The sequence below is a fragment of the Myodes glareolus genome, chromosome 2, assembly GCF_982192425.1.
Source record: "Myodes glareolus chromosome 2, mMyoGla1.1, whole genome shotgun sequence".
Lineage (NCBI taxonomy): Eukaryota > Metazoa > Chordata > Mammalia > Rodentia > Cricetidae > Myodes > Myodes glareolus.
The window spans coordinates 56,207,495-56,231,671 of NC_142027.1; the positions used below are offsets into that span (position 1 = coordinate 56,207,495).

Sequence of the window (24,177 nt, forward strand, 5' to 3'; positions counted from 1 at the left end):
ATCTGGGTTCCAGTTTCCTTGTTGGGGGACAGAACTGCTTGTTCTTCCCAGCCAGCTGTCTAGCTTAGACACAAAATAATCACACAGGAACTATATTAATTAAACCACTGCTTGGCCCATTAGCTCTAACTTCTTATTGGCTAACTTTAACATCTTAATTTAACCCATCTCCATTAATCTGTGTATCACCATGAGGTCGTGGCCTACCAGCAAAGTTTTGGCATGTCTGACTCTGGCAGAAGCGCCACTGCTTCTCTCTGTCTCTGCTTTTCTTTCTCCCAGCATTCAGCTCCATCTTCCCTGCCTACCTAAGTTCTGCCCTATCAATAAGCCAAGGTAGTTTCTTTATTCATTGATGGTAATCACAGCACACAGAGGGGACCACATCAGGTCCTGGCATTCCTTGGACTGCCAGTGCGCAGGAGGAAGTGTCAGAAGAGTCTGCCAAGGACACCAATGTTATAATTTACAAAATGGTAGGAGAGAGAAAGAAACAGAGAGAAAGACAGATAGAGAGACAGAGAGAAGCAAAGAGACAGAGAAAGAGAGAGAGAGAGAGAGAGAGAGAGAGAGAGAGAGAGAGAGAGAGAGGCAGAGAAAGAGGAGGCAGGCTGTCCCTGCTTTTTAAAGGGGGTTGTAACTCTAGCAATGTAGCTGATGATGTTGACAGGACCCTGAAAAGATAAGAGTCCTGCCACGTGGCGGGGGCAGGCCAGCATAATGCCTGAATGCTAACAGAAGTCATATCCAAGGAACTCCTTGGGACTATACCAGCATGCCAAAGTACTTTTAAGCAGCTTATTGTTGGGAATATGTTCAAAACAAGCTCGTTTCTCCTATTTCTTATGAAACGATAGTAAAATCTGTATTAGTTATGGAAGTATTAGGATAAACAAATATTTATTTATAGGAATTCAGTGAGAGTCTGAGTTCCAGATCCAGGCTGGTAAAGGCAGTTTTGTGTGTGTGTGTGTGTGTGTGTGTGTGTGTGTGTGTGTGTGTGTGTGTGTGTTGGGGGTGTATAAAATCCATGCGGACACAGGAGCCAGAGGCCAGGCCAGGGGTTAGCAGGCAGCCGGCTCTGAGGACCAGGTGGTGCTTTGCTTTGGTGGTTATGCCAGCCTCACAAGGCACCTTGTGTTGATCTCAATCACTGTACTCTTTGGCTTTCTCCTCAGAAAGAAGCTGGCAATCAGATTGCAGGAGGCTGCAGAAGCAATGGAGGTGGCCAATGCCAGGAATGCCTCCCTGGAGAGGGCCAGGCACAGGCTTCAGCTGGAGCTGGGGGATGCCCTTTCTGACCTGGGGAAGGCGCGTTCTGTGGCAGCTACAATGGAGAAGAAGCAGCAGCAGTCAGACAAGGCCCTAACTGCCTGGAAGCTGAAGCAGGAGGAGGCTCAGGCGCTGCTACAGGCCTCTCAGAAGGAGGCCCGGGCTCTCAGCACCGAGGTCCTCACGCTCAGGCATGCCTGTGAGGAAAGCACCGAGGCCCAGGAGACTCTGAGGAGGCAGAACCAAGACCTTCAGGGTACTGTCAGCTGGGCTTGCAACCAAAGCAAACCAAGGGGCTTGGGAGAGAGCCTGATTTGGGTGAGGCTATCTTCTCTGAGTGAAGAGCATTGGTGTTTTCAAGTTCCCAGCCATATTTGACTTGCAAAGTCTTTTTTTAAAAATTTTTTTTTGCTTATTTATTATGTATACAATATTCTGTCTGTGTGTATGCCTTCAGACCAGAGAGGGCACCAGACCTTATTACAGATGGTTGTGAGCCACCATGTGGTTGCTGGGATTTGAACTCAGGATCTTCAGAAGAACAGGCAATGCTCTTAACCACTGAGCCATCTCTCCAGCCCCCTTGACTTGCAAAGTCTTAATACTTCGTTCTGAAATTATTTATTGCAGATGTTATTTGTATTGAATTAGTTCTAAAGGTAAGATTAGAGCCAAATCTTTGGTCTGATTCCATACTATAAGGAAGCAATGATTTCCACAACATTATTAAGATTTTCCACATACATGTTCATAAGTTTATATTACCCAAATTATACGTTGTTCTGTATCATTTATTTTTTATTTATCAGAGTATTCTGAATATAATAAAAATTTCAGTAACCCATGCTATACATTAGGCATTCTTCTACATTCATTGATTCGTGACTTACCCTGAGCCACGTGGCTTAGCCTTCACGTTAATGCCTTCGTTTGAAAAAAAAAAAAAGGTTAGGTGACTTGTCTGAATTTGCAGTTCATAAGTTATAGATCTGGGATTTGGGCCCAACCATCTGGGCTTCTGTCTGTGCATGCATCCCTGAGCTATGCTACATCCTAGTCCTATGTACCTTGTGGTTTTTAGTATGCCAAGCCATGGAGACAAGTGACATTCTTTAAAAAGAAACTACATAATATATCATAAAAGGTATAACTAGCAGCTATCTAACTAGATCTCATTAATTTTAAACCTGATTATACCCAGTTCTGAGTAATTATATACTATACATCTATACACATGTATTTTGCATATGTAAAATATCTCAGTAGCATAAATCCCTAGAAATGAAATTGCTGAGTTAAAGAAACAGACATAAAATTGTTATTTTGCTGCCAAAGAGCAACTAAAAGAGGCTGCCAAGTTATTCCAGAGCCTACAGTGATATGCATGAAATTCCCAAAGTGTCCTGGAAGCGAGACTATTACTTTTGGAGGCATGGGTGAGTCTTATCTCTGGCTCTGCTCAGTCCATGATGAGCTCACTGACTGGGTAGGGAGATGGATTTGATCAGTGGCCACAGGGCTCAGCTATGCATCACCTGGGAACAGACAGCCACACCCACCACAGAGTTTCTGATTCAGTGGATCTGAGGTGGAACTTTGAATCTTCACTTTTAATAAGCTTCTGTGAGGCTAATGCCATATCCTGGGTTCCATGGGTGACCTGGGATGGGGCTTAGTCTTGGACTTTTATTTTAAAGCTCTTTCAGATGATCATAGGTATGGTATAGTTAGAGTTGACAAAAGCCTGTGTTGAGTTGTTTTCTTTTTTACTCAGGAGAAAAGGATTATAATTCACATGACCCCTTAAATGATTTTAAAAGAATTTTGGAATTCTTTTTAAAGTATTACTCTTTCATAGTTTCACACATGTGTATTATATATTTTTACCATATACATCCACTATCTTTTTTTAAATCTATCTCTTTATGTTGAGCCCTCTCTTTTCTGCAACAAGTTTGCCTTCCTGTCTTTGTTGTTGTTAGTTCACTGAGCTTAATTAGTGACGCTTGCATGAGCATAGATTGAATGTCTACTGAACCCTGGGCACAAAACCATTGGGTATATCACTGAGGAAATGATTCCTGGTCTCCTAGTAGCCATTAATTGCCTACAGATGGCCAGAGAAGAGTGGGTCCTCATCAACCCCTCCCCCATCCATGATAGGCCCAGTCTTGCGCATGACCTGTAATCATGGCTACTGTGGTTTCATGAGTGTGATTTCTGTGTGGTTCCAAGAGACAGGATTTACACCCCCACCCCTCCTCAGGCTGCTCTCCTGTTTCTGTACCCTCTTTTGCTATGTCCCCTGAGACTTGGAGGTGAAACATAGTTATCTAGTGCTGGGAGGAGCCCTCAAAAGTCACTTCCTCCAGCATTTAGAGCAGTTGATGTCTATACTAACTGCTGCCTGCTGCAAAGAGAGGCTGCCCTGGCCAAGGCTGTGAGCTGCCCTACTCTATGAGTTTAAACATAAATATCAATAAGACAGTTTGACAGCATGTCTTTCAGCAGAGCAGAAGTAACAGGGGCCTCTGATTTCCCCAGCAGTGGACATTTGGCCAGGTTTATAGTATCAGGTATGAATTTCATATTGTGGAGTGGGCCTTAAATTAAACCAGAAAATAGCTGGTTACCCCTATAACAGTCATGATTCTGTTGTACTTGTATTTCTTGCCTGACAAGTCAGTATTGTATCACGCAGGATCCACAGTGAGAACATTGATACAATTTTCCCTCAGTAGTCTATAAAGTACCTTCTGGAAGCTTCGAGCTCAGTTCTACCTTGTTTTCTCTAGTTCCTGCTACCAAAGTATGTAGTGTCTCTAGAAATATGGTCTTACCATTCAGTTATGGTAGTTAATCAAGGTGTATGTCATTAGTCTGTGTTTTGTGTGGGCACTAGGGTCTCCCCAATAACAACTCATAGGGATATATCCCACATCTGGCACTGAGATTGACCTATTTTTATCTTAGACCAGGACTTGAGAACCAAAGGAATGGGTGAACTGTTGAGTTCTCTTTTTCCCTGTGCTAGGTAATTCCCCGGACTAGAGGCTCTGTCCAGCACCAAAGCCTCCTACACGAAGTGTCAAACACGCCACAACAATAGAGTATCATATCACTCACTTCTGACCTTACTCTGTCAAAGGCTAGCCAGAATGGTCACATGCTTGAGTGAGAGGCATTGTCGTTCCAGAGTTCCCTCTGCTTTTCTAACCCATGTAGGGTCATTCTTTGACAGCTAGCAGATGATAACCTGGCTTATGCTTAAGATTTCTGTCCCAGTGTTGAGTGGTGCCTGACACAATGGCAAACAATGGTGTTTACATTAAAACTTGTCCGCTGAAGTGGAATAAGGGATTCCTGATGATCTCCAGGTGGAATCTACCATGGCCCCGGCCAGCAGAACTGCCGTGTTACGCATTCTGTCCAATGCACCCTCAAGAAGTCCCATCTCTCTAATTGCTGAGGTCATCTTCTGGCAGATGTCTAAGGAATACATGGAAGAAGGGATTCCTTTTCCCCCTTAATTTCAAATAAGGTTCTTTGTGGGCAAGGGTTAGCTTTTCTATGAATTTGCTGAGAGCAACATGGTCCCTGGAAAACTTTATTTTTCCACTAACATACCTGATCTTCCTTCTTTCAGAACAGATTTACAGTCTCACAAACCAGCTGAGAGAAGGGATCAAGAATTTAGCTGAAGTGGAAAAGGCCAAGAAATTGATTGAACAAGAGAAGAATGAAGCCCAAATGATGCTGGAAGAGACAGAGGTAGATCACCAGGGAGGGAGACGTTCTTAGAGGGCAAATCAGGTCTGCCACCATTAAAAATAACAGTCACCACGCCGTGGCACTTATGCGGGTGTTTGCTATGTGGTATGTGCCATGCCAGATGCTTTAATCACCCCAGCAAACTCTTGTCTCCATTGTACAGTGGAAACTGAGGCTCAGGGAGCAAGGTAATTACTAGTAAACGCAAATTTCCTGATCTTACGAAAAACAACCATGATGTGTTTATTTACTTTATCCCCAGACTAGACCCTTGTAGACCACATGCATGGATATCTAGAATTTTGTTACACTTTCAGGATATCCAACCTGTACCCAACTTTATTGAATCAGAATCTGCACTTAAACTAGGTCCTTTGGGCCCTCCTGGGGTGTCACCATGGAGATACACTTGCTGGAACACTGTTGGCCCATAGGAAACTCAGAGTTACGCAAAGTTGAAGATATACATAGATTTGTATATATGCCCCTTTAAAACAGTCTGTTAACTACCCCCACCTCCAAATCTGTTGGTGAGATGAGATTCCCAGTGAAATTCTCAGACACTCACGCTGGAAAGGTGTGCAGAGCCTTTGACAGGGGTGGTTTAGGTGTTCTGGAAAAAACTCCTGCTTCGTCACTGGATGTGGATTGGGAAGAAGTTAACAGGACCCCTGCGAAGATCTGATGCTGAAGAAGATGATGTCCTGAACAGGAAGTTACCCTTCCAGCATGGCCAGGTGGTTGATTAGCCATTAGCTCGACAGGGAACTCTGCTCCCAACTGAGTTTCATCTTGAAGCAGCTCCTGAACATCTGTCTGGACACGCTGGAGTACACACACCCTTCCAGCGGAGGAAATGGGTTTAGAAAGATGTTGTAGAGCACTGGACAGAGCCTCCTGGGAAGTGCGGCAGTAGGAGATTGATGCTGCAAGCCCTTCTCTGTCTAAGTGCTGGCTGTGGGAGCTGCAGCTCTGTAGGAAACGGGCAATGTAGATGTGCCCCTCACTCTGAAGTGCTTCAAATACGGTCACTGCTCTTTCCTGCATAAATATTTCCTGAGGATCTCTTTATTTTATTGAAAATCTTATCAACTGGTAGAGTAATCCTTAAGAAGGCTTGTTGGTGCAAAGTTGACATATTTTGTTTAATTTACTCATCTTTGGATCTCTGACCACTCTAGTTGGGTACTTTCTAAAATCACCATATCAAATAAAAGAAGTAAATTTTATTGTATATTTAAACGTTTTAGCAATAAACTATGATTTTAGAGGCAGCTTTAGTTTCGTATTGTATATTGGGATAGTAGTCTCTTAAGTGAACTAGCAAGTACATCAAGGTGCACGAATGCCATACCATATTCTACCACAAGATGGCAGCATACACTGAGTTGCAAATTCAGTCTCACAAATGCTTTATCACTTTGCACACAAGTTTGTAACTTGGGGTTATTCCTTTTTTGGGGTGTGGCTTTATGAAAAATTTAATCAGATCCCTTAATCCATAAGACTAAAATGATTTCAGGTCACCTCTAAAGATTGCCTTTCTCAGTACATTCTAGAGGGTGAGTTTCCCCTCAAAGAAACTACCATTCCCTCCGAGGAGATTGTTACCTGAACATTTGCTTTTGATTTATGCCTGTCAGGATTGAGACAAAAACTAAGGAGGCCTTCTTAAAATTCACGGAAGCTTAGTTTTTTGTTGTTTGACTATTACTACGTGGTTTTACTCTTTTCAGTAAATAAAACTCTTCTCAGAGAAGATAAGGATTGTCCAGAGTTAGCCGGTGAACTTGCACAGCACATGCATGCTGTTAAATTAACGTTACTCTTCAAGTATTTTGCCATTTGCTTGTTTGGATTTTTTTACACACATTTTCCTTATAAAAAGGCTTTAAATATTTTATTTACTTTTTATCAAATTTCTACTTTTAAAATTGAATGATCCTATAAGATAAACCCTGGAAATATTATTTGAACACCCAGTCCCAGGAGATATACTACCCATTAAATCCCTGCTTTGTAGTAATGATAGTCAAGTGACTCACCTTGAGAGTATTATGTGCTGAGTACATCCTAAATGCCCAAAATAAATACAGACTCCAATAAATGTTAGGATCTTCCGTTGTCTAGTCTTGATGCTTTTACTGACTCACCCCAAAGGTGGATGAGTTGGAAATATTTAAGAGTACTAGATGGCAGTAATTAAATATTAAATACAGTGATAGACTAGATTGAGATTTTCTATTTAAAAATGCTTTAGAATTTTAGTTATTGAGCTACATACATACTTTTTCTTTATTATTATTGAAAATTGAGCAGAGGCCTTCAACCAAGCCAGGCAAGAGCTCTATGACTGAGCTGTATCTGGGTCTAGCCTTAGGCTACTATTAAAGGATCAAAGGATCGCAGAGCTAGATGTGGAGTAATGAATAAAAGCTGTCACTTGTCCTAGTCTTGCTTCTGGGTACTGCCTTGAACCTAGATCTCAGCCAGCAACTCCAAAGAGAACTACATTCATGTTACAGGTATTGAGGGAAGAAAATATAATTGTTGTTAAAAAAGAAACTTCATTGGGTGCTTTTCCTTATAGGGAGCCCTGGAACGCAATGAGAGCAAGATCCTCCATTTCCAGCTTGAACTCTCAGAAGCTAAGGCAGAGATGGAAAGAAAGTTGTTGGAGAAAGAGGAAGAAACAGAGAAGTTGAGGTACTCAGGATTATGCTGTCGAACAACAGCCATGAATTTCAGAGTCCCAGAATGAGCAGACCTCCCTGTGGGGCTCAGACCATGGCCAAAGATGCTTGGTCTGACTCAACTCTAGGAGTCCCCATTAAGTGCATCACTGTTTATAGAAGACCACTTTTATACACCAATACTTCCTATACAGATCATACTCTTGTGGTTTTCACCTCTTCAGCGTGGGGAGGGCTGTATTGTGTGTGTGTGTGTGTGTGTATGTGTGTGTGTGTGTGTGAGTCTGCTTCTTCTACGGAGTCCCATTCAGGGGTAGTCAGGAATCTGAGACACTGAGCCATGAAAGGAAGGACAAAACATTTGGTGTCGTGTAGAAGCTAAGGTTAGATCAGAGAGAAGGATTCCTTAGCTCCTGCCTGTCCCCTGTGAGAAAGCGGGGCCAGGAACAAGACTGCTGAAACTGGGGGTTGACATGCCTGGCTACTGTGTGAAACAGGATTCCCAGTCGCTGGACCCTTTCTTTACTTCCTTGTAGCAAGGTGACTATAGACACTTAACTGCTTAGATTCTCAGGGGAGGGACAAAGGAGACCTGCATGCCACAGAAGGTGGTGAGGGAGATCAGGAAGAAGATCCTGGCACTTAGAGGTAGGGATGACTAAGTTACCTCTCTGGCTGTTTGCTTAACCAGTGATTCTCAGCCTTCCTAACACTGCCACTTTTTAACACAGTTCCTCATGTGTGGTGATCCCCAACCATAAAACTATTGTTGCTACTTTATAGCTAATTTTGCTACTGTTATAAATCATAATGTTAGTATATTTCTTTTCTGATGTCTTAGGTGACCCCTGTGAAAGGGTTGTTCAATCCCCCAAAGGGTCTCGACACACAGGTTGAGAACTGGGCCTTAACCAAAGCCCTAAATCTGCAAAGATTATATAGTAGTCTGAGGTTCAACTGGCAACTTGTTCTCAATGTTTTTGTTAAACAAACAAAACAAGCCAATGCCATGTTAACACATTCTGTTTAACTAGGCTTTTTCCCATAGATTGTTTTCTATCCAAACTTCCAGATGGTCAATATTTAGTGAGGATTCCAAGCCAAGCTTTTCCGTCTGTGCTCTGAGTTAACTCAACCCCCATTCACAAGGATTTTTGTGGAACTGGCTCCAGTGAAGAAATCTGGTGTACTTACTAGCATCTTATAGAATTCATTAATAAAGGGCAAACATATAAAACCCTAATATTTGCACTATTTCTGTACACAAAGAACAAAAATGAACATCTCCTTTTGTAGTTAAAAAAAAAAAAGCTTGATCTCAGGTAACGTCAAACCTCAGCTATAAATAAACGCTGTGAGGAAAATGAACCCTCAGAGAGTCTGTGTCGTGTCAGGTACATCTGAGTGTCGGAGAACAGTTCCCCAATTATAATCATCAGTGCAAAGGAAGTCAGAGATCCAAACAGCCAAGGTTAAGAGGAGAAAACTGAAGGGAACATGAGCTGCGATGGGCTGGAAAAGGGAGGGGCAGCTGAGGCTCGGGCGTGAGCTCAGTGGAAGCTTTAGCTGGTGACTCAGTGACCATAATCGGTGCATCCAGAAAGGACAGACGAGAATCTCACAAAACCTCTCACTCAGTCTCCCAGACCCTCTGTGCTCTGTGTGAGCGCAGATGCTTTGCTCTAATTTGATGGTTCAGTCTGAGTCTAGGCCGAGGAGGAAATGGAGTAGAATTTCAGGGAAAAATATATATGGGCGAGAAAGTCCAAGCCATCAAAAATGATGAGGTAAATTATAGACCTCAAAAAAGAAATATCACCTGAGGGCAGGATGGGCTGACGACCCCGTGTCCATATACACCATGTGCATTGCCATCGAAACTGAAGGTGTCTATTAGTGCAGTCCCTGGGAAGTTGAAGGGGCCACGAGGCAGCAGAGGTCAAGCTTTTATAGCTTAGCACTTGTGGAATGCTCTCCGTGTGTTCTCCTCTGCTGAGCATTCTGTAAGTCTGGTGAGGAATGCCGAGTGAGCCCAGGAGAGACCCCATTGGTGGGGAAAAGTTCAAGCAGTTGGCACCAGAGATATTTACCTCCTAACTATGTGAGTTTTCAGTGCTGGCAGATGCTCTGTGCAGTGTTGGAGTAGCTGGGACTTCTAAGCTCAGAGATGGTTTGGATCATTTATGTCTAGTTTTTAAGGTAGAGATAACTCACTTTTTAAAATAAGTTCCGTTTGCTTGGCAACGTTATCAGAATAGATAGCTTGTAAGAAATCTATGACAATCGGAACACCGAAGCAACAGCCAAGATATTAAAAACACTGGTTTTCTTCAAAGATACTACTTTTTATTTATTTTTAATTAAAAATTCCTTCAAGAATTTCATATGGGTGCTGGATTCGCATAACATCTATCCCCTCTCCCTTCCAATTCTTCCAATTTACCCCAAACTCCTTCTTATATTCATGACTACCACCACTTTCTCCTCCTCTTCTTCCTCATTGTTATTATTATTATTATTATTATTATTACTGTTACCAGAGGAGGCTATTGAATCCTTTGGAGCTGGAGGATGTTTCCTGATGTTGGATTCTGGGAGCCAAATTTGGGTCCCCTGCAAGAGAATAAATGCTGGCAAATGACTGGGCCATCTGTGCAACCTTCAGTGTTTCATTTTCCTTTAAAAGATGTGCTTGAGTGAGCTTTTAATTTTAAAGATTTTTTGATTCCATATGAATGGTGTTGCAGTCGTCACTTAGGGCATTATCATCATCTTTACTTAACATTTATGAAGTTTCTCAGCCATAGGAAAGCTAGCATTCGAGAAATTCAGATTGCTGAAACAGAATATATTTCAGATAGAGAATAGAGATAGAGAATTGGTGGCAGGCCACGAAGACTCCAGTGTTCCTGGTAGAGAGAGCTACCTGAGGAAAACTGGGAAGTTCCCCCACTGGAAATCAGGGCAGTCTTTCCAGAATGTAGGTGCTGCAGAGTGTGCTAGTTCCCTTACTAATTTGCAAAGGATGCTGTCAAACAAAAGAAATAAATAAACCCCATAGGCTGGATGCCTTAGTCAGTACAAATTCACATTTTCAGAGCCTGGGCACTGTAGATCTGAGATCATCGTGTGGACAAGCAGGTTTTCCTAAGGCCTCTGTCCTCATCTTGAAGTCAGATGGCTGCTCCCTCGCTCCATTTCCATGTGAGTTTTCTATTGAGAGTATCTATTTCTGCTGTCTTCTTCTTTGGAAGGCTCTGCTGTTAGATTAAGGCCCTTCCCCAACACCTTCATTTTTATCTTCATTGCTTCTTTAGAGACGTTTGCATGCATAGGTCTTTAAAGTTCCATCTTCATGAAGGCACAATACTGTGTTTCTGGGGCCTAAGGCTTCAGCGTTTGGAGGCAGCATAATTTGATTTATAACATTCTCATTATCTTTATATGCCTGAAAGCTTATAGGATTCTAATCTGGGAGATGAATGCACAGTGCCTGGGGATAGACACTAAATGTAATACAGAAGACCAGTTTTAATGCTAGGTTAGAAGTAAGTGTAAAGTAATAGTTACTATAAAATAAAAAAGATACTTTCCATATTTTTCTATACCTTCTTTTGCGGCCCTTCTATTCATAATAAAATGTGGTCATGAAAAATGAAGGCCCCTACCTGTGAACCAATAGCAAACCCCAGCCACAATCCTACTAACAGTTAATGGTGCACCTCTGATCAGCGTGAGAGGTCAGTACACACTCTATGGCAAGTCAGTGTGGAATCTAATTCTTAACCATGACAAGTACACTTTTGATGTTTGTTATATAGCCTCTATAAGGATAAAAAAGAAAAAAAAGAATTCTTTCTTCTACCTATCTGCCTAGGACTAAAGCTCTGTTGCAATGAGTTTAAGAGGACATGTGTTTTTGATAGCAGTTAAAGTTTGTTGATGAACAACCACCAAATACTGAGGAGTTAAAAGAGAAGTTTTATTTTGCTTTGCTTTTCTCTGAAATCAGAGTCTGAACTTGAATAGAATGGAAAATAAGTCACTACTCAAAGTTGTTCCAAAAACCAAAGCGTTCCTACACTTCGATAGCACAAGCAAGGAAAAGAGGTTGGAGATTTACACAATCTGTCTGATTCTTTAACATATGGGAGAGGCTTTTAATGGCCCATTGTACTGCAGTCCCAACTAACAAATTTGTAGTTTGTAGTCCCATGGTGCCCAAGTATTTTCAAGTATTGTCAAGTAAAAATTCCCATGATTTTCTCAAATTCTTCTTTGCAATTCTTAGATATTAGTACATTAACCAAGTTGATAGCACTTTACAATTATGGTTTTGCTCAGAGCTTTTGTTCTTACAAGAGAATATTAAAGTATTTACATACTATATAGGATTGAGTTTTCTCAACTAGTCATTGTCCTTCAAACACACACACATGCACAACAAACAAAACAAAAATCAAACCCACATTATTATTGAAGACTGCAGACCATTAGAACAGTACGGCTGGATCTCAGTAGCTCTTTCCTACTGTATTCAGACTTTTTTTTTTCAACTATGATTGTCTAAAAGAACATCCATTCTTCATCTATAGACACTCTAGGAAATCTAGAGTTTATCATCCTTGTCTTGGTTAGGATGTGCTACAACACCAAGACCAAAAGAATCTTGGGGAGAAAGAATTCATTTCACCTTACAACTTGTAAGTTCCATCACTGAGGGAAGCCTCAGCAGGAACTCAAGACAGGGACTGGGAGAAGGGATTGGAGTCAAAGCCATGAAGGAGCACTACTTATGGACTTTCTTCTCGTGACTTGCTCAACCTGCTCTCTTATACCTCCCAGAACCCCCAGTCCAGTAATGGCACCACCAACAGTAAGCTCTGCCCTCTTCTGTCAATCAATATAATAATGTCTTACACTTTACCCACAGGCCAATTTGGTGGGGGCATTTTTTCAACCGAGATTTGGCTTCCAAAATGACTCTAGCTGTGTGAAGTTGACATAAAACTATAGAACTATCCTTTAATGAGTCTTAGGCAAAGCTAACACAGGAAACTTGACATAGTTCATGTGTCTTTATGGTTCTATGATGAATTTATGGTTCTAAGAGAAGACTTTCTTAGACTGTTATAATGACAAAAGACTTGTTAATTCAAGGCCAAGCTCCCTCTGTTTATAAAATGGACAGTCTTTAGATTTATTTTGTTAATATCTGAAAATATTATTATTTTAGTATGTTTTCTGTAACTTGAAAAATAAGAGGTAGCGATTTTTAATTTGAGTGTATCATGTTCTTCCCAAATGTTACTCTGAAATCAGGGAGAAGCATCAGCAGGCCTTGACTTCCCTGCAGTCAGGTCTGGACTCTGAAGCTTTGGGTAGAATTGAGGCCACCCAACTGAGGAAGAAGATGGAAGGCAACCTTAAGGAGATGGAGATTCAGCTTTGTGCTGCCAACCGGCAGGTGTCACAGACAACAAAAGCCTTGGGCCAGCTTCAGGGTCAAATGAAGGTACTCTCAAACTATAACATAACATAACATAACGTCACGTAACATAAACCATGTCTGTTGGGCAGTAAAGAAGAAAACCACAAATCTCACTCTTCAAGAAGACTGGAAGATGTTTATATTAAAAATGGGTGGAGCTCTGTCAGAATCATGCATGCTCAGGGACATAACTCATTTTGTGATGGGTTATTAGGCAGGAAGAAGGAATAGACAGAGTCTGGGGCAGCCATCTGCTTCTAAGACACTATTGGGGGCATGTTTCAATCAGTATGTCAGAATGACAGTTCCATTCATGGCCTCCTCTTGGTGCAAATGGTAGGATGGGCACCATTACTTGAAGCCAACAGCAGGGATTTTCTTGTCCTTGGAAGTAAGTTTTCTTCTGCTCTGAAGAAAATTGTGTTTTATAACCTCAAGTCCAGCCTTAGCCAACAGGCTGGAAGAAACGTGACAGAAACTAAGAACAAGGTAAGAAAAGAGGAGAAATAACTGACTCCTTAGTTCCATCACTGCTTAGCCCTTTGGACAACTGCTGGTCCTGCTGCTGTCTCGTTTCTAAAGCAGAAAGTATCACTTTCTGGCTTCCTCTCTGTCCCCTTCTTCCTGGCACCTGTCAAGATCAACAACTTCCTGCCCTGTTTCTCAAGATGCTTTCTCTCTTTGACTTCAGTAAACTGTCCTGGAGCTACCTCTCGGGGTCTGATTGCAAAACCTTTTATCTGTGAGATCAAGAACTTGGAAACTTGTCTCTGTATGGCGGTGCTCCCTACTTCCCCTGCTAACAGTTAAACTCAGAGAGATCCATGCCCCAGGCCCATGTTTTTTTTTTTTTTTCTTTTGCAGGAGCTCCAACAACAACTGGATGACAGCATGTACCAGAACAAGGACCTGAAGGAACAGGTGTCTTTGGCTGAGCAACGCAACACTCTTCTTCAGTCCGAACTAGAAGAACTGAGGTCCTTGCAAAAACAGACAGAGCGAGGGTACAAGCTGGCAGAAAAAGAGCTCCTGGAAGCCACAGAAAAAATCAATCTTTTCCATACCCAGGTAGGACACATTCATTCTCTCTATCAGCTGGGTCAGATGGCTGGAGGAAGGCATTCCCATTACCAACTCAGCTAAGGATTTGTATGGTGGCCACGTCAAGTTTTCGGTGTGGTACAAGATGCACAGGAAAATATGCAGCTAAGCTCGTCACACCTTTCATTACAAGCATTAGGTTCCCAGAGCAGTTGTAACCAAGCACCACCCAATGATGTCTTTAGACGACTCTCACAGTCCTGGGTGCTAGTCATCCAAACTGAGATATTGTAAGAACCATGTTCTCACTGAAACTCACAGAAGGCCCAACTTCTCTCGGCTTCTGATGGTTTCTTGACACTTCTGTCAATGCCGTGTTTCCATTCCCCACTCTCACATACATTCTTCTTTTGTCTTTTATCCTGTGAGTGTGTCTCTGTCCAGCTTTCTCCTTTTTATAAGGATGCATTATATGGAAATTATGGCTCACCTTAATGACCCAATATTAACTTGTTTAACTTATTTAAAGCTTTATTTCCAAATAAGGTTATATTCTGCAGAACTAGGGCTTAGGGGCTCAATATGTACTTCTGTGGACATGGTAGGGAGTATAATGCAGCTGGAACACCGAGGTTCAAACATTTTCTGCTTGAAGAATGGACTGCCAGGGCATTTTCAGCCACAATAGGAGAGGAGAGATAAACATTTCATATTTATCTAAATTATTTGCTTGTTGTCTTGTCCCCTTGTTCTCTCTCAGTGACTTGATTCCCAGCATCCTGGGAATCTCTCACATCCTGATTGACTTCTCTCACTGTCCTGGATTCTCCTGTAAAGCCATATAAGTGGGGTTTAGCAGGATTTCTAGATCACTTTTCTGAGGGTTGAAGAAGCTACAATGACAGAGACAAAAGCCTAAAACAAGTATGTCAAGCACTGAGCATTTTTAGGGCACATGTTATAATTTAGATAAGTATACCCAGTATGAAAAATAACCTCCTCACTGTCCCCAAACAGTGAAGACACAAGTAAATAACACAGTATTGTTAAGAGTACCATAGAGGACAATAATGCTCTACAGAATGCCCAAATAATCCTCATGAAGTCAGGCGGGGACATAATAGTTTTCTTCCTAGTCATGAAAGACATGCAAGAAATGGGATAAGGTGGCAGAAAGAAAAATGAAGGAAGTGGATGAAGACGAAAAATTTAGAATTTCAGATAAATTCACACAGTAGAAGACAGTACAGTTACAAGAGATGAGGAGGAATAATGTCAGGAGACAGGTAGGCTCAAGGACCCAGGACCTTGAGTCTAAGACTTTGATCGGCAGGTAATGGGAGCTGCTGAAGAACTGTGAGCAGCTGGGGGTGAGTTAGCACATGCACACTTTGGAAAGTTTGCTCCAGTGACTGTTGAGTAGTACAGACTGTCATTCTTGGGAGTGTTGGAAATTCTTGGGTTATTTTGTTACCACAGTGACTGGGAGATAAATACCACTGGCATTTTGTAGTCAAGGTCCAGAGACCTCCTTTGAAGTACCTTATGATTTCATGTCACAAAAGAATTGCTGTTCCCAGAATGTGAGGAGTGCCCTCAGTGGGAAATAAATAAGTCATAGCTGTACCTACCACAAAGCGTTACAATTACTTTGTGTCTACAGTAATTTCATGCAATGACATCATCTCTCTGAGTGACATGGATCAGGAACAAATATGCTGTAGGGTGTGCATAATTATTAACAGGTTAGCTCATTTCAACACTTGACTTTGTTGGTGCATATTGATCAGTGGTAGAGCACACGTTTTGCATGTATGAAGCTTCGAGTTCAACCCAACTGCAAAGGAGGGAACAGAAACAAAATCCGCAACATGTTATTTTTCCATTAAGGTTATCTAAAGAAAATGTGGCATACTGGATGAAAGCATATTACCTATTGTCTGCCAACTACTGGTGACAAGTCACTAGTTATACATGTTATAATTGAGAACATACTGTGTCCCAATGTGTAATGGGAGGTGGGAAAAGAGTGGGGTGAAAGGAGAAAGGGAGGGAGAGAAGGAGGGTAGGAGAAAAAGAGGGAGTTGTAGAAAAGAGAGAGAGGGAGAGACAGAGAAACACAGGAGAGCAGGATACGGTTTTGGGGAGGACACATGGAACAGCACGTTGTAGTGAGCTGCTTAACTTTTGTCAGTGTGACTCAAACTAAAGTCACCTGGAAAGAGGAAACCTCAGTTAAGAAATTCCCTCCAGCCATTTTAGATTAATCTGTTGAGAGTTCTCTGTTTAGATCTATACCCATTTTTTTTTTTTGGATTATTTCTTTAGTTTCTTGAATTCTTTGTATATTTTGGAGATCAGCCCTTTGTTCAATGTGGGAATGGTGAAGATGTTTTTCCCATTCTGTAGGCTGCCATTTTGTCTTGTTGACCATGTCCTTTGCTTTACAGAAGATTCTCAGTTTCATGAGGTCCCATTAATAAATAAACGCTGCTCTCAGTGTCTCTTGATACTGGAATTATATTTAGGAAGTGGTATCCTGTGCCAATGCATTCAAGTATACTTCACACTTTCTCCTCTATGAGGTTCAGTGTGATTGGTTTTATGTTGAGGTCTTTGATGCATTTGAACTTGAGTTTTGTGCATGGTGATAGATATGGGTCTGCTTTCATTCTTCTACATGTTGATATCCAGTTATGCCAGTGCAATTTGTTAAATATGCTTTCTTTTTCCATTTGATATTTTTTTCCTTCTTTGTCAAAAATCATGTGTTCATAAGTGTGTAGATTGATATCGGGTCTTCAATTCGATTCCACTGGTCCTCTTGTCTGTTTTTATGCCAGAACCAGGCTCTTTTCAGTGCCATAGCTCTGTAGTAGAGTTTGAAGTTAGGGATTGTGATGCCTCCAGAAGTTTCTTTATTGTACAGGATTGTTTTGGCTATCCTGGGGTTTTTGCTTTTCTATATGAAGTTGAGTATTCCTTTTTTCATCCAATAGAAAAATGGGGTATAAACCTAAACAGAGAACTCGCAGCAGATGAATCCTAAATGGCTGAAAGACACTTGAGAAAATGTTCAGCATCCTTAGTCATCAGAGAAATGGAAATGAAAACAACTTTGAGATTCCATTTTACACCTGTCAGAATGGCAAAGATCAAAAACGCTGATACAACTTATGCTGGAGAGGTTGTGGGGTAAAGGGAACACTCCTGCATTGCTGGTGTGAGTGCAAACTGGTACAGCCACTTTGAAAATCAGTATGGCAATTTCTCAGAAAATTAGGAAACAACCTACCTCAAGACTCAGCAATACCGTTTTTGGATATATACCCAAAGGATGTTCAATCATACCACAAGGACATATACTCAACAATGTTTGTAGTAGCATTATTTGTAATAGCCAGAACTTGGAAACAACCTAAATGTCCCTCAACCAAATAATGGATAAAGAAAACGTGGTCCATTTATACAATGGAGTACTTCTCAGTAGTAAAAAATAACGATGTCTTGAAATTTGCACGCAAAAGAATGGATCTAGAAAACATCATATTGAGTGAGGTGACCCAGACCCAGAAAGGCAAATATAATATGTACTCAGTCATAAATGGTTTTTAAACATAAAAGAAAAACCAGCCTATAATTTGCAACCCTAGGGAACTTAGACAACAAAGCAGACTCCAAGAGAGGCATGTGCAGATCTAATCTACATGGGAAGTAGAAAAAGACAAGATCTCCTGAGTAAACTGGGAGCATGGGGATCATAGGAGAGGGTAGAAGAAGAAGGGGGAGGAAGGGAGGGAAGTAGAGAAAAAATATAGCTCAATAGAAAAAGAAATTGCCTTCATTAGACTGGCCTATAGGCAAGTGTGTGGAAGAATTTTCTTGATTAATAACTGATAAAATAGGGCACATCCCACTGTGGGCCTGGGAAGACAGTCCTGGTTGAATAAGAAAGCAGACTGAACAAACCATAGCCTATAAGCGGCACTCATGCATTGCCTCCGTGCCAGTTCCTGTCTCTAGGTTGCCTGGACTTTTGATTGATGGTCTAAGCTGAAATAAAACCTTCTGTCCCCAAGTCGTTCTCGTCAGTATTGTATCACAGCAGCAGGGAAGCAAACTACGACACTCCGCTAATGAAGCCTTGGTCTGTAGGGCAGTTTCTGAAACTTTAACATGAGAATTCCAGACTTTGGATCTCATACTGACCTATGAGATCCTCATCTCTGCAGCAGCTGGAGGCTCAACAAACTCTCAGGTGCTGCCCCAGTCTCAAGGAGCTGTGTCCAGCATTCATCCAGGAGACACGGGCTCTTCTTAGACATTATAGTATAACGTACACAAATGATCTTCTGCACATGATACCTTCCTTACCTCTCGTCCTTCTGAGAATGGGAGCAGGGAGACGGGGAGGCATTAGCCTGCAGGAGTGTTCATGACCATCTCTCTGGGAAAGCTGAAGTGATTGCTATACAATCAAACTGGTGTTTAGACTTGTGCCATCCTCCACGCTGCTATGGAGTTATGTGCAATGAGCACCCGTAAGACACTTCAGGAAACTAGACTTAATTCCCCCAGGCCACACTGAAGGCACTGGAAATCCTGAGGAGCACAGACCTGCCCTCCACAGAATGGAGAGAGGTGTTTTTGATGGTGCTGTGAAAGGCAGGCAGAACCTGTGAGCCTGGGATACCTTCTTTCTCTGTCCAAGGCTTCGTCTGCCCTGAGAAAGGCAATAACCAGCGGACAGTGGCAGGACGATGGGAAAGGATGAAATGAAAGGAGAAAGGAAAAGTGGGCAGCCCATGCTTTTTACACCCACTCTTTGTGCTAAGGTTTCACATGCTCACAAAAGCTGTACTTCAAACACAGAGCAGACGCAGCAAAGAGGGCCTTAGCCTCCCGTGCGACAATCAGGAAGGAATTGGGGGCAGCGTGGATGTAGAACACAAAGGCCTCCTTTTAATGGTGTTCTATGGGCTGGAGCTGACTGAGCTTTTTGTCATCTGTTTTCCCATCTCCTCCTCCTCCTCGCTGCAGAGTGAGGAAGGAAGGCAGATAGGCAAGAGGGGAATTGGTGTTCTTCCTGCAGGAGCATGCTGGAATTTTCCAGGGGGTGCAGGCAACTCCAGTTTCTTTTCCAGGATACTTCTTTCAATCACACCGAGAAAGCATTTCTTGATAAGTTAAAACTCAAACCCCTGTTTGACCTTTGGATTACTTGGAGTCACCCCTTCTGATTCAGGATTCCATCTCTTTTCTCCTGGCAGTGGTTCTCAACCTTCCTAATGCTGTGACCCTTACAGTTCCTCGTGTTGTGGTGACCCCAACCATAGATGATTCCCATTGCTGCTACTGTTAAAATTATTATGTATGTATCTGATATGTAGGGTGGTGTTAGGCGACTCCTGTTAAAGGGTCCTTTGTCCCCAAAGGGGTTGAGACCCACAGGTTGAGAATAGCTGTTCTAAATGAAACCCCTTCATCTATGCCTTTTGCACCCAAACCACCACCTGGGGCTGGAATTCTTGCTTAATTGCATATGACTGACTATGATAAATTGCTCCCACCCAGAGCTGCTTGCCTGTGCCTTGATGGTCTCAGGTTGTCTAACTGGAACGTTGTCCTTCCTTAGAACACAGGTCTCCTCAGCCAGAAGAAGAAACTGGAGGCTGATGTTGCTCAGATGCAGAAGGAAGCTGAAGAGATGCTGCAGAGGTGTCAAAAGGCAGACGAAAATGCCAGGAAGGCAGCTGCTGAGGTGGGCCCATTGACTACTCATTTCTGTCCTCCAGAGTTCACTAGAACTATAGATCAGAGACAGGACCTGCTGCAGCCCAGGTGGAGTTCACTGATTCCCCATACAGTCAGGAGGAGGTTAGCTGATCTTGTGGCTTCCCCCTTAGCCAGAACATGAAACCACATTGGCAATGAGAAGCAGTGAACGAATGACTAAACGTAAAATCCTGTGAAAACAAGAGTCTTTCTCTTTATGTTAGCTATTTTTCAGCCATGAATCAATATATCTGGTGTATAGAAAGAATTCTCCCATGCTTCCTTAAAGATTTTCATTTTTCTTGGTTTTACGATGGTGAGAAGGATGGTTAAGCCAATCCATACTACTACTGGGGCTGTGAACCTTATTCATTTGTAAACTAAAATTGTTGATGGTGCTTTCCTAGATGGCATTAAATTCGGGGTTAGTCACCAATCTCAACAAGTTGCCAGTCTCATGCATCCACTATGGGCAGGTGTCATGCTTCCATCAAAAAGATAGCAAGTATACAGTGAGATTGGGAAAAAGTTATTAATGGGGAGAAAGTGATGTTTGTGTGTTCAGGGCCCAGGACTGGAAATTTCATTGCATATTACATGGATCTGAGCATGATTTCAGCCTCTGTTTACCCTTTCAGAGATTTTTGGAAGTTTACCAAAAGTGTGGTTACATGCAGTACCACTACATTCCTGGTTTAGGAAAGGAAGGTCCTTTTCTTTCTTATGAAGTTGTGAGAAGCCAGGTGGTAGTGGCGCATGCCTTTAGTCCCAACACTTGGGAGGCAGACACAGAGGCAGGCAGATCTTTGTGAGTTTGAGGCCAGCCTGATCTATAAGAGCTAGTTCCAGAACAGGCACCAAAGTTACACAGAGAAACCCTGTTCTGAAAAACCAAAATAAAACAAAAAAAAAGTTGTGAGAACTGAGGAGACTGGAGTTTCAACTAGATTTTACATAAACAGTAAGCCTACTTTTCAGTGAAGTAATTGTTTGAATGGTGAGTGTCTCCTATTCACTTATGCATATGAACAATGGGTGCACAGTTGATAGTATTGTTTTGGGATGCTGGGTGACTTTAGCTAGTGTGGTCTAGCTGGAGTAAGAGGTCATTTGAAGATGAGCATCCTGGACAATCTTCTTGCTTTCTGACTGCTGATGTGATGTAACCAACCTCCTCAAGTTGCTGCAGCCGACACAGTGGGCATCTCTCTCTATTTCCACTTTGGAGGTTCTTAGTCTCATTAATTAAAATAAGTTTAACATAGACTCACATGATGCTCAAGCACAATTTTATTAGAGTTTGAAAGAAAACCCACAGGGCAGGCTAGCTATAAACTCTAACTGTCATCCAGAGGAGGGAAATAGGGGGTGGGTGGAAAAAAAATGCCATTTAAGCTGGCATGGAGGTCAGACACAAGACAGACAAGTAGCCATGTAACAGCAGGGAAGGCATTAGAGAAAGAATAAGAATGCCCTACATTTTGGGGAAACTCAAAATTTTAAGGAAAGCATGCTTAGGAAAAATATAGAAAGAAAAAAGGGGAAATGATGCTTTTCTGAGTAATTCAGAAAAATGAGCAGATTTATGAAGTTACATGTCTATGGTGTAGTCAGCTACCGCCTTGGAGCAGGGAGTCTGAGGAAAAAGAGGCATAGTATCTCATTAAAGGGATAAATTCTCCTGTCCATCTCTTCATCATCATAGTTTAAGGTAAACCCTCCTTTCCAGGAGTTCTTCCCTTGAGTAAGTGATTGATGCCTCTCCCAGATGGAGGGTTAAGCCTCCACCAAGGCCAGAAAGTCTATTTTCTTGACCAGAAGAGTTTTCCACCAGTCTAACAATGTCACAGCTGCAAGCTGTTCCTGCCACCATGCCTTCCCTGTTTCCTGTTTCCCATAAGCTGTGAGCCATGGTACATCTATCATCCCTGAACAATTGTTTCTGTCAAATATTCACAGCAACAAGAAAGTAACTAATACACATGTAATTTCCCCATTTTAGTCATGCATTTTCTTATTATAGGAAACTTCTGAAATTAGATAACTTTATAAAGAATAAAGGTTGGTTTAGCTTGTGGTCCTGTGAGTTTCAAAGGCATGGTGCTAAGCACGGAACGGTGAGGGCTTCATGGTGAATATCACTGCACTGGACAGAACACGAGTGGAAAGAAGCCATAATGTCATCAGAAAGAGAGCCTGAGATCCAACAATTCCTGCTGAGATGTTCCTAGTTTATCTAACCTTTTCACTCGATGCCAGTCCTTAAAGATCTTAGCTCCAGACGTTACCATACTGAAACCAGATGCAGTGGTAACCAGACAGACAGCAAGATTTATTCTTGAATTAGGCACAAAAAAGGAAACAGTTTGAATTGTATTGAGAAGCCTAAGACATTGTACATAGAGCTAAAGCCCAAAGCAGGATTCACAGCTAACCTTCTTTGTGTCATATTATTTGTACAGAGAATGTCTGATGCTATCAAATTCTTTGAACTTGAAAGTGTTTACAGCAGTAAATCAGAAGATACATACTTTCATAGGTATTTTGTTGCATTTTTCTGGTACCTTATATGACAGCAGTTACTTTACTTAGTTACAGATATTTTCCCATACTTTATTCAGTTAAAAACCATTGCTTTACTTAGTCATCTTGCTTTCAAGGTGTGTTCTATCTTATATACATGACATGTCCTTTTAGGTTTTTCCCTATCAATTCTTACCCCATTCTCTCATGTGGATGCTTCAATGTCTGTTGGTGGATTTGATCAAAACCCTAGGGAATCAGGGATTAGAGAGAGCTGGGTGGAAAGAGTTTAAATGTGCAGAGGCCAAGCATACGTCCCCTTCCCCCATGAGATCAGAAGCTAAAGCTCTCTGGAATATGATCAGCTACCTATAGGATTATCTAAGCCACTTTTCTTCCACCTTTCTTCTTCTTCTTTTTAAAGGATTTGCATATCTTTCCTTTATGCATATGATTCTTTGCCTACACGTGTGTGAAGCACATGAGTGTCTGGTGCTCACAGAAGTCAGTAGAAGGCACTGAATCCGCTGAAGCTGGGGTTCCAGCATGAGTTCCAGGAACAGAGCCTGAGTTAGATCAAGAGCAGCGAGTTCCCTAACCACTGAGCCATCTCATCAGTCCCTCTTGCCTCTTTCTTAGGCAGCCAACATGTCAGAAGAACTGAAGAAAGAACAAGACACTAATGCTCACTTGGAGAAGATGAAGAAGAATATGGAGCAGACAATTAAAGACTTGCAAAATAAGCTGGATGAAGTGGAACAGACATCTGTGCTGGGGAGCAAAAAGGCAATCCAGAAATTGGAATCCAGGGTAGGAGTTTGCTTGGGTAATCGTGGGGGCTTAACAGTCTCATTCAAGGCCTTAATGTCCTGGAACATCACACCTCATCACTTTGTTTAATGGCACTTGCAGATTCTGAGAGTGTCTGCTCCGAATACATTATTGTTTGACCTTGGACCAGCCAATAAGACTTTTCTGGGTCTGGATGAAAGTTGTCTTCCCTCTTACTGAAGGACAAGAAAGCATCTACTCCCACTCACCACACCAGTTCTAGGTTCCTTGCAATCAGGGCGCTTACTCTATCCAAACACAGCCTTGTTTCTGTGCCAGTGTTCCTGTCATTTTCTTTAAAGACAATGCCTGTTTCACAGCTAAAGAAAGGAGAGATGAAACACATCCATGATCCAGGAAGACTCAGCACAGAAACAGCAAAGTCTGGCACAAATGATGTGGAATCTACCTATCGGGAACTTGACAGCATTTATTAAAATGAGCTTTTAAAACTTCCTGAGTCAATTTCAATGACTATGTATATGCATATAGTATATATGTATATGTATGTGCATATGTATATGCATATAGTAAACGTCACAAAAGTTGTAAGAACATTCTGCTGGGATTTACTGGTTCTCAGGGGCCTCTGAAAAGTGGTGTGCACTCTTTTTCACATTTCCATACATCAATGCAGTGAAATATTAATCCAGACACAAGATCTACCCAAACAGTTGTGTTGATTAAAAAGAAATGAGGAAGGTCTCATAAATATGTTCTGAATATCATGAGTAATAATATAAAGATAAAGCAAATAAAACTGTTATGAACTACTTATAA

The 24,177-nt window shown here is 41.8% G+C and overlaps 1 protein-coding gene across 1 annotated transcript in view; it reads left to right on the forward strand.

Annotated features, from left to right (window-relative positions):
- Myh15 (myosin heavy chain 15) overlaps nt 1-24,177 on the forward strand; it is a 148,977-nt gene that overhangs the window by 108,389 nt on the left and 16,411 nt on the right. Inside the window, exons 31-37 of the mRNA XM_087897259.1 lie at nt 1,179-1,528; nt 4,919-5,043; nt 7,634-7,749; nt 13,059-13,251; nt 14,092-14,295; nt 19,904-20,029; nt 23,206-23,376. Of these exons, the coding sequence (XP_087753385.1) occupies nt 1,179-1,528; nt 4,919-5,043; nt 7,634-7,749; nt 13,059-13,251; nt 14,092-14,295; nt 19,904-20,029; nt 23,206-23,376 (1,285 nt within the window). The remainder of the gene's footprint in view (nt 1-1,178; nt 1,529-4,918; nt 5,044-7,633; nt 7,750-13,058; nt 13,252-14,091; nt 14,296-19,903; nt 20,030-23,205; nt 23,377-24,177) is intronic.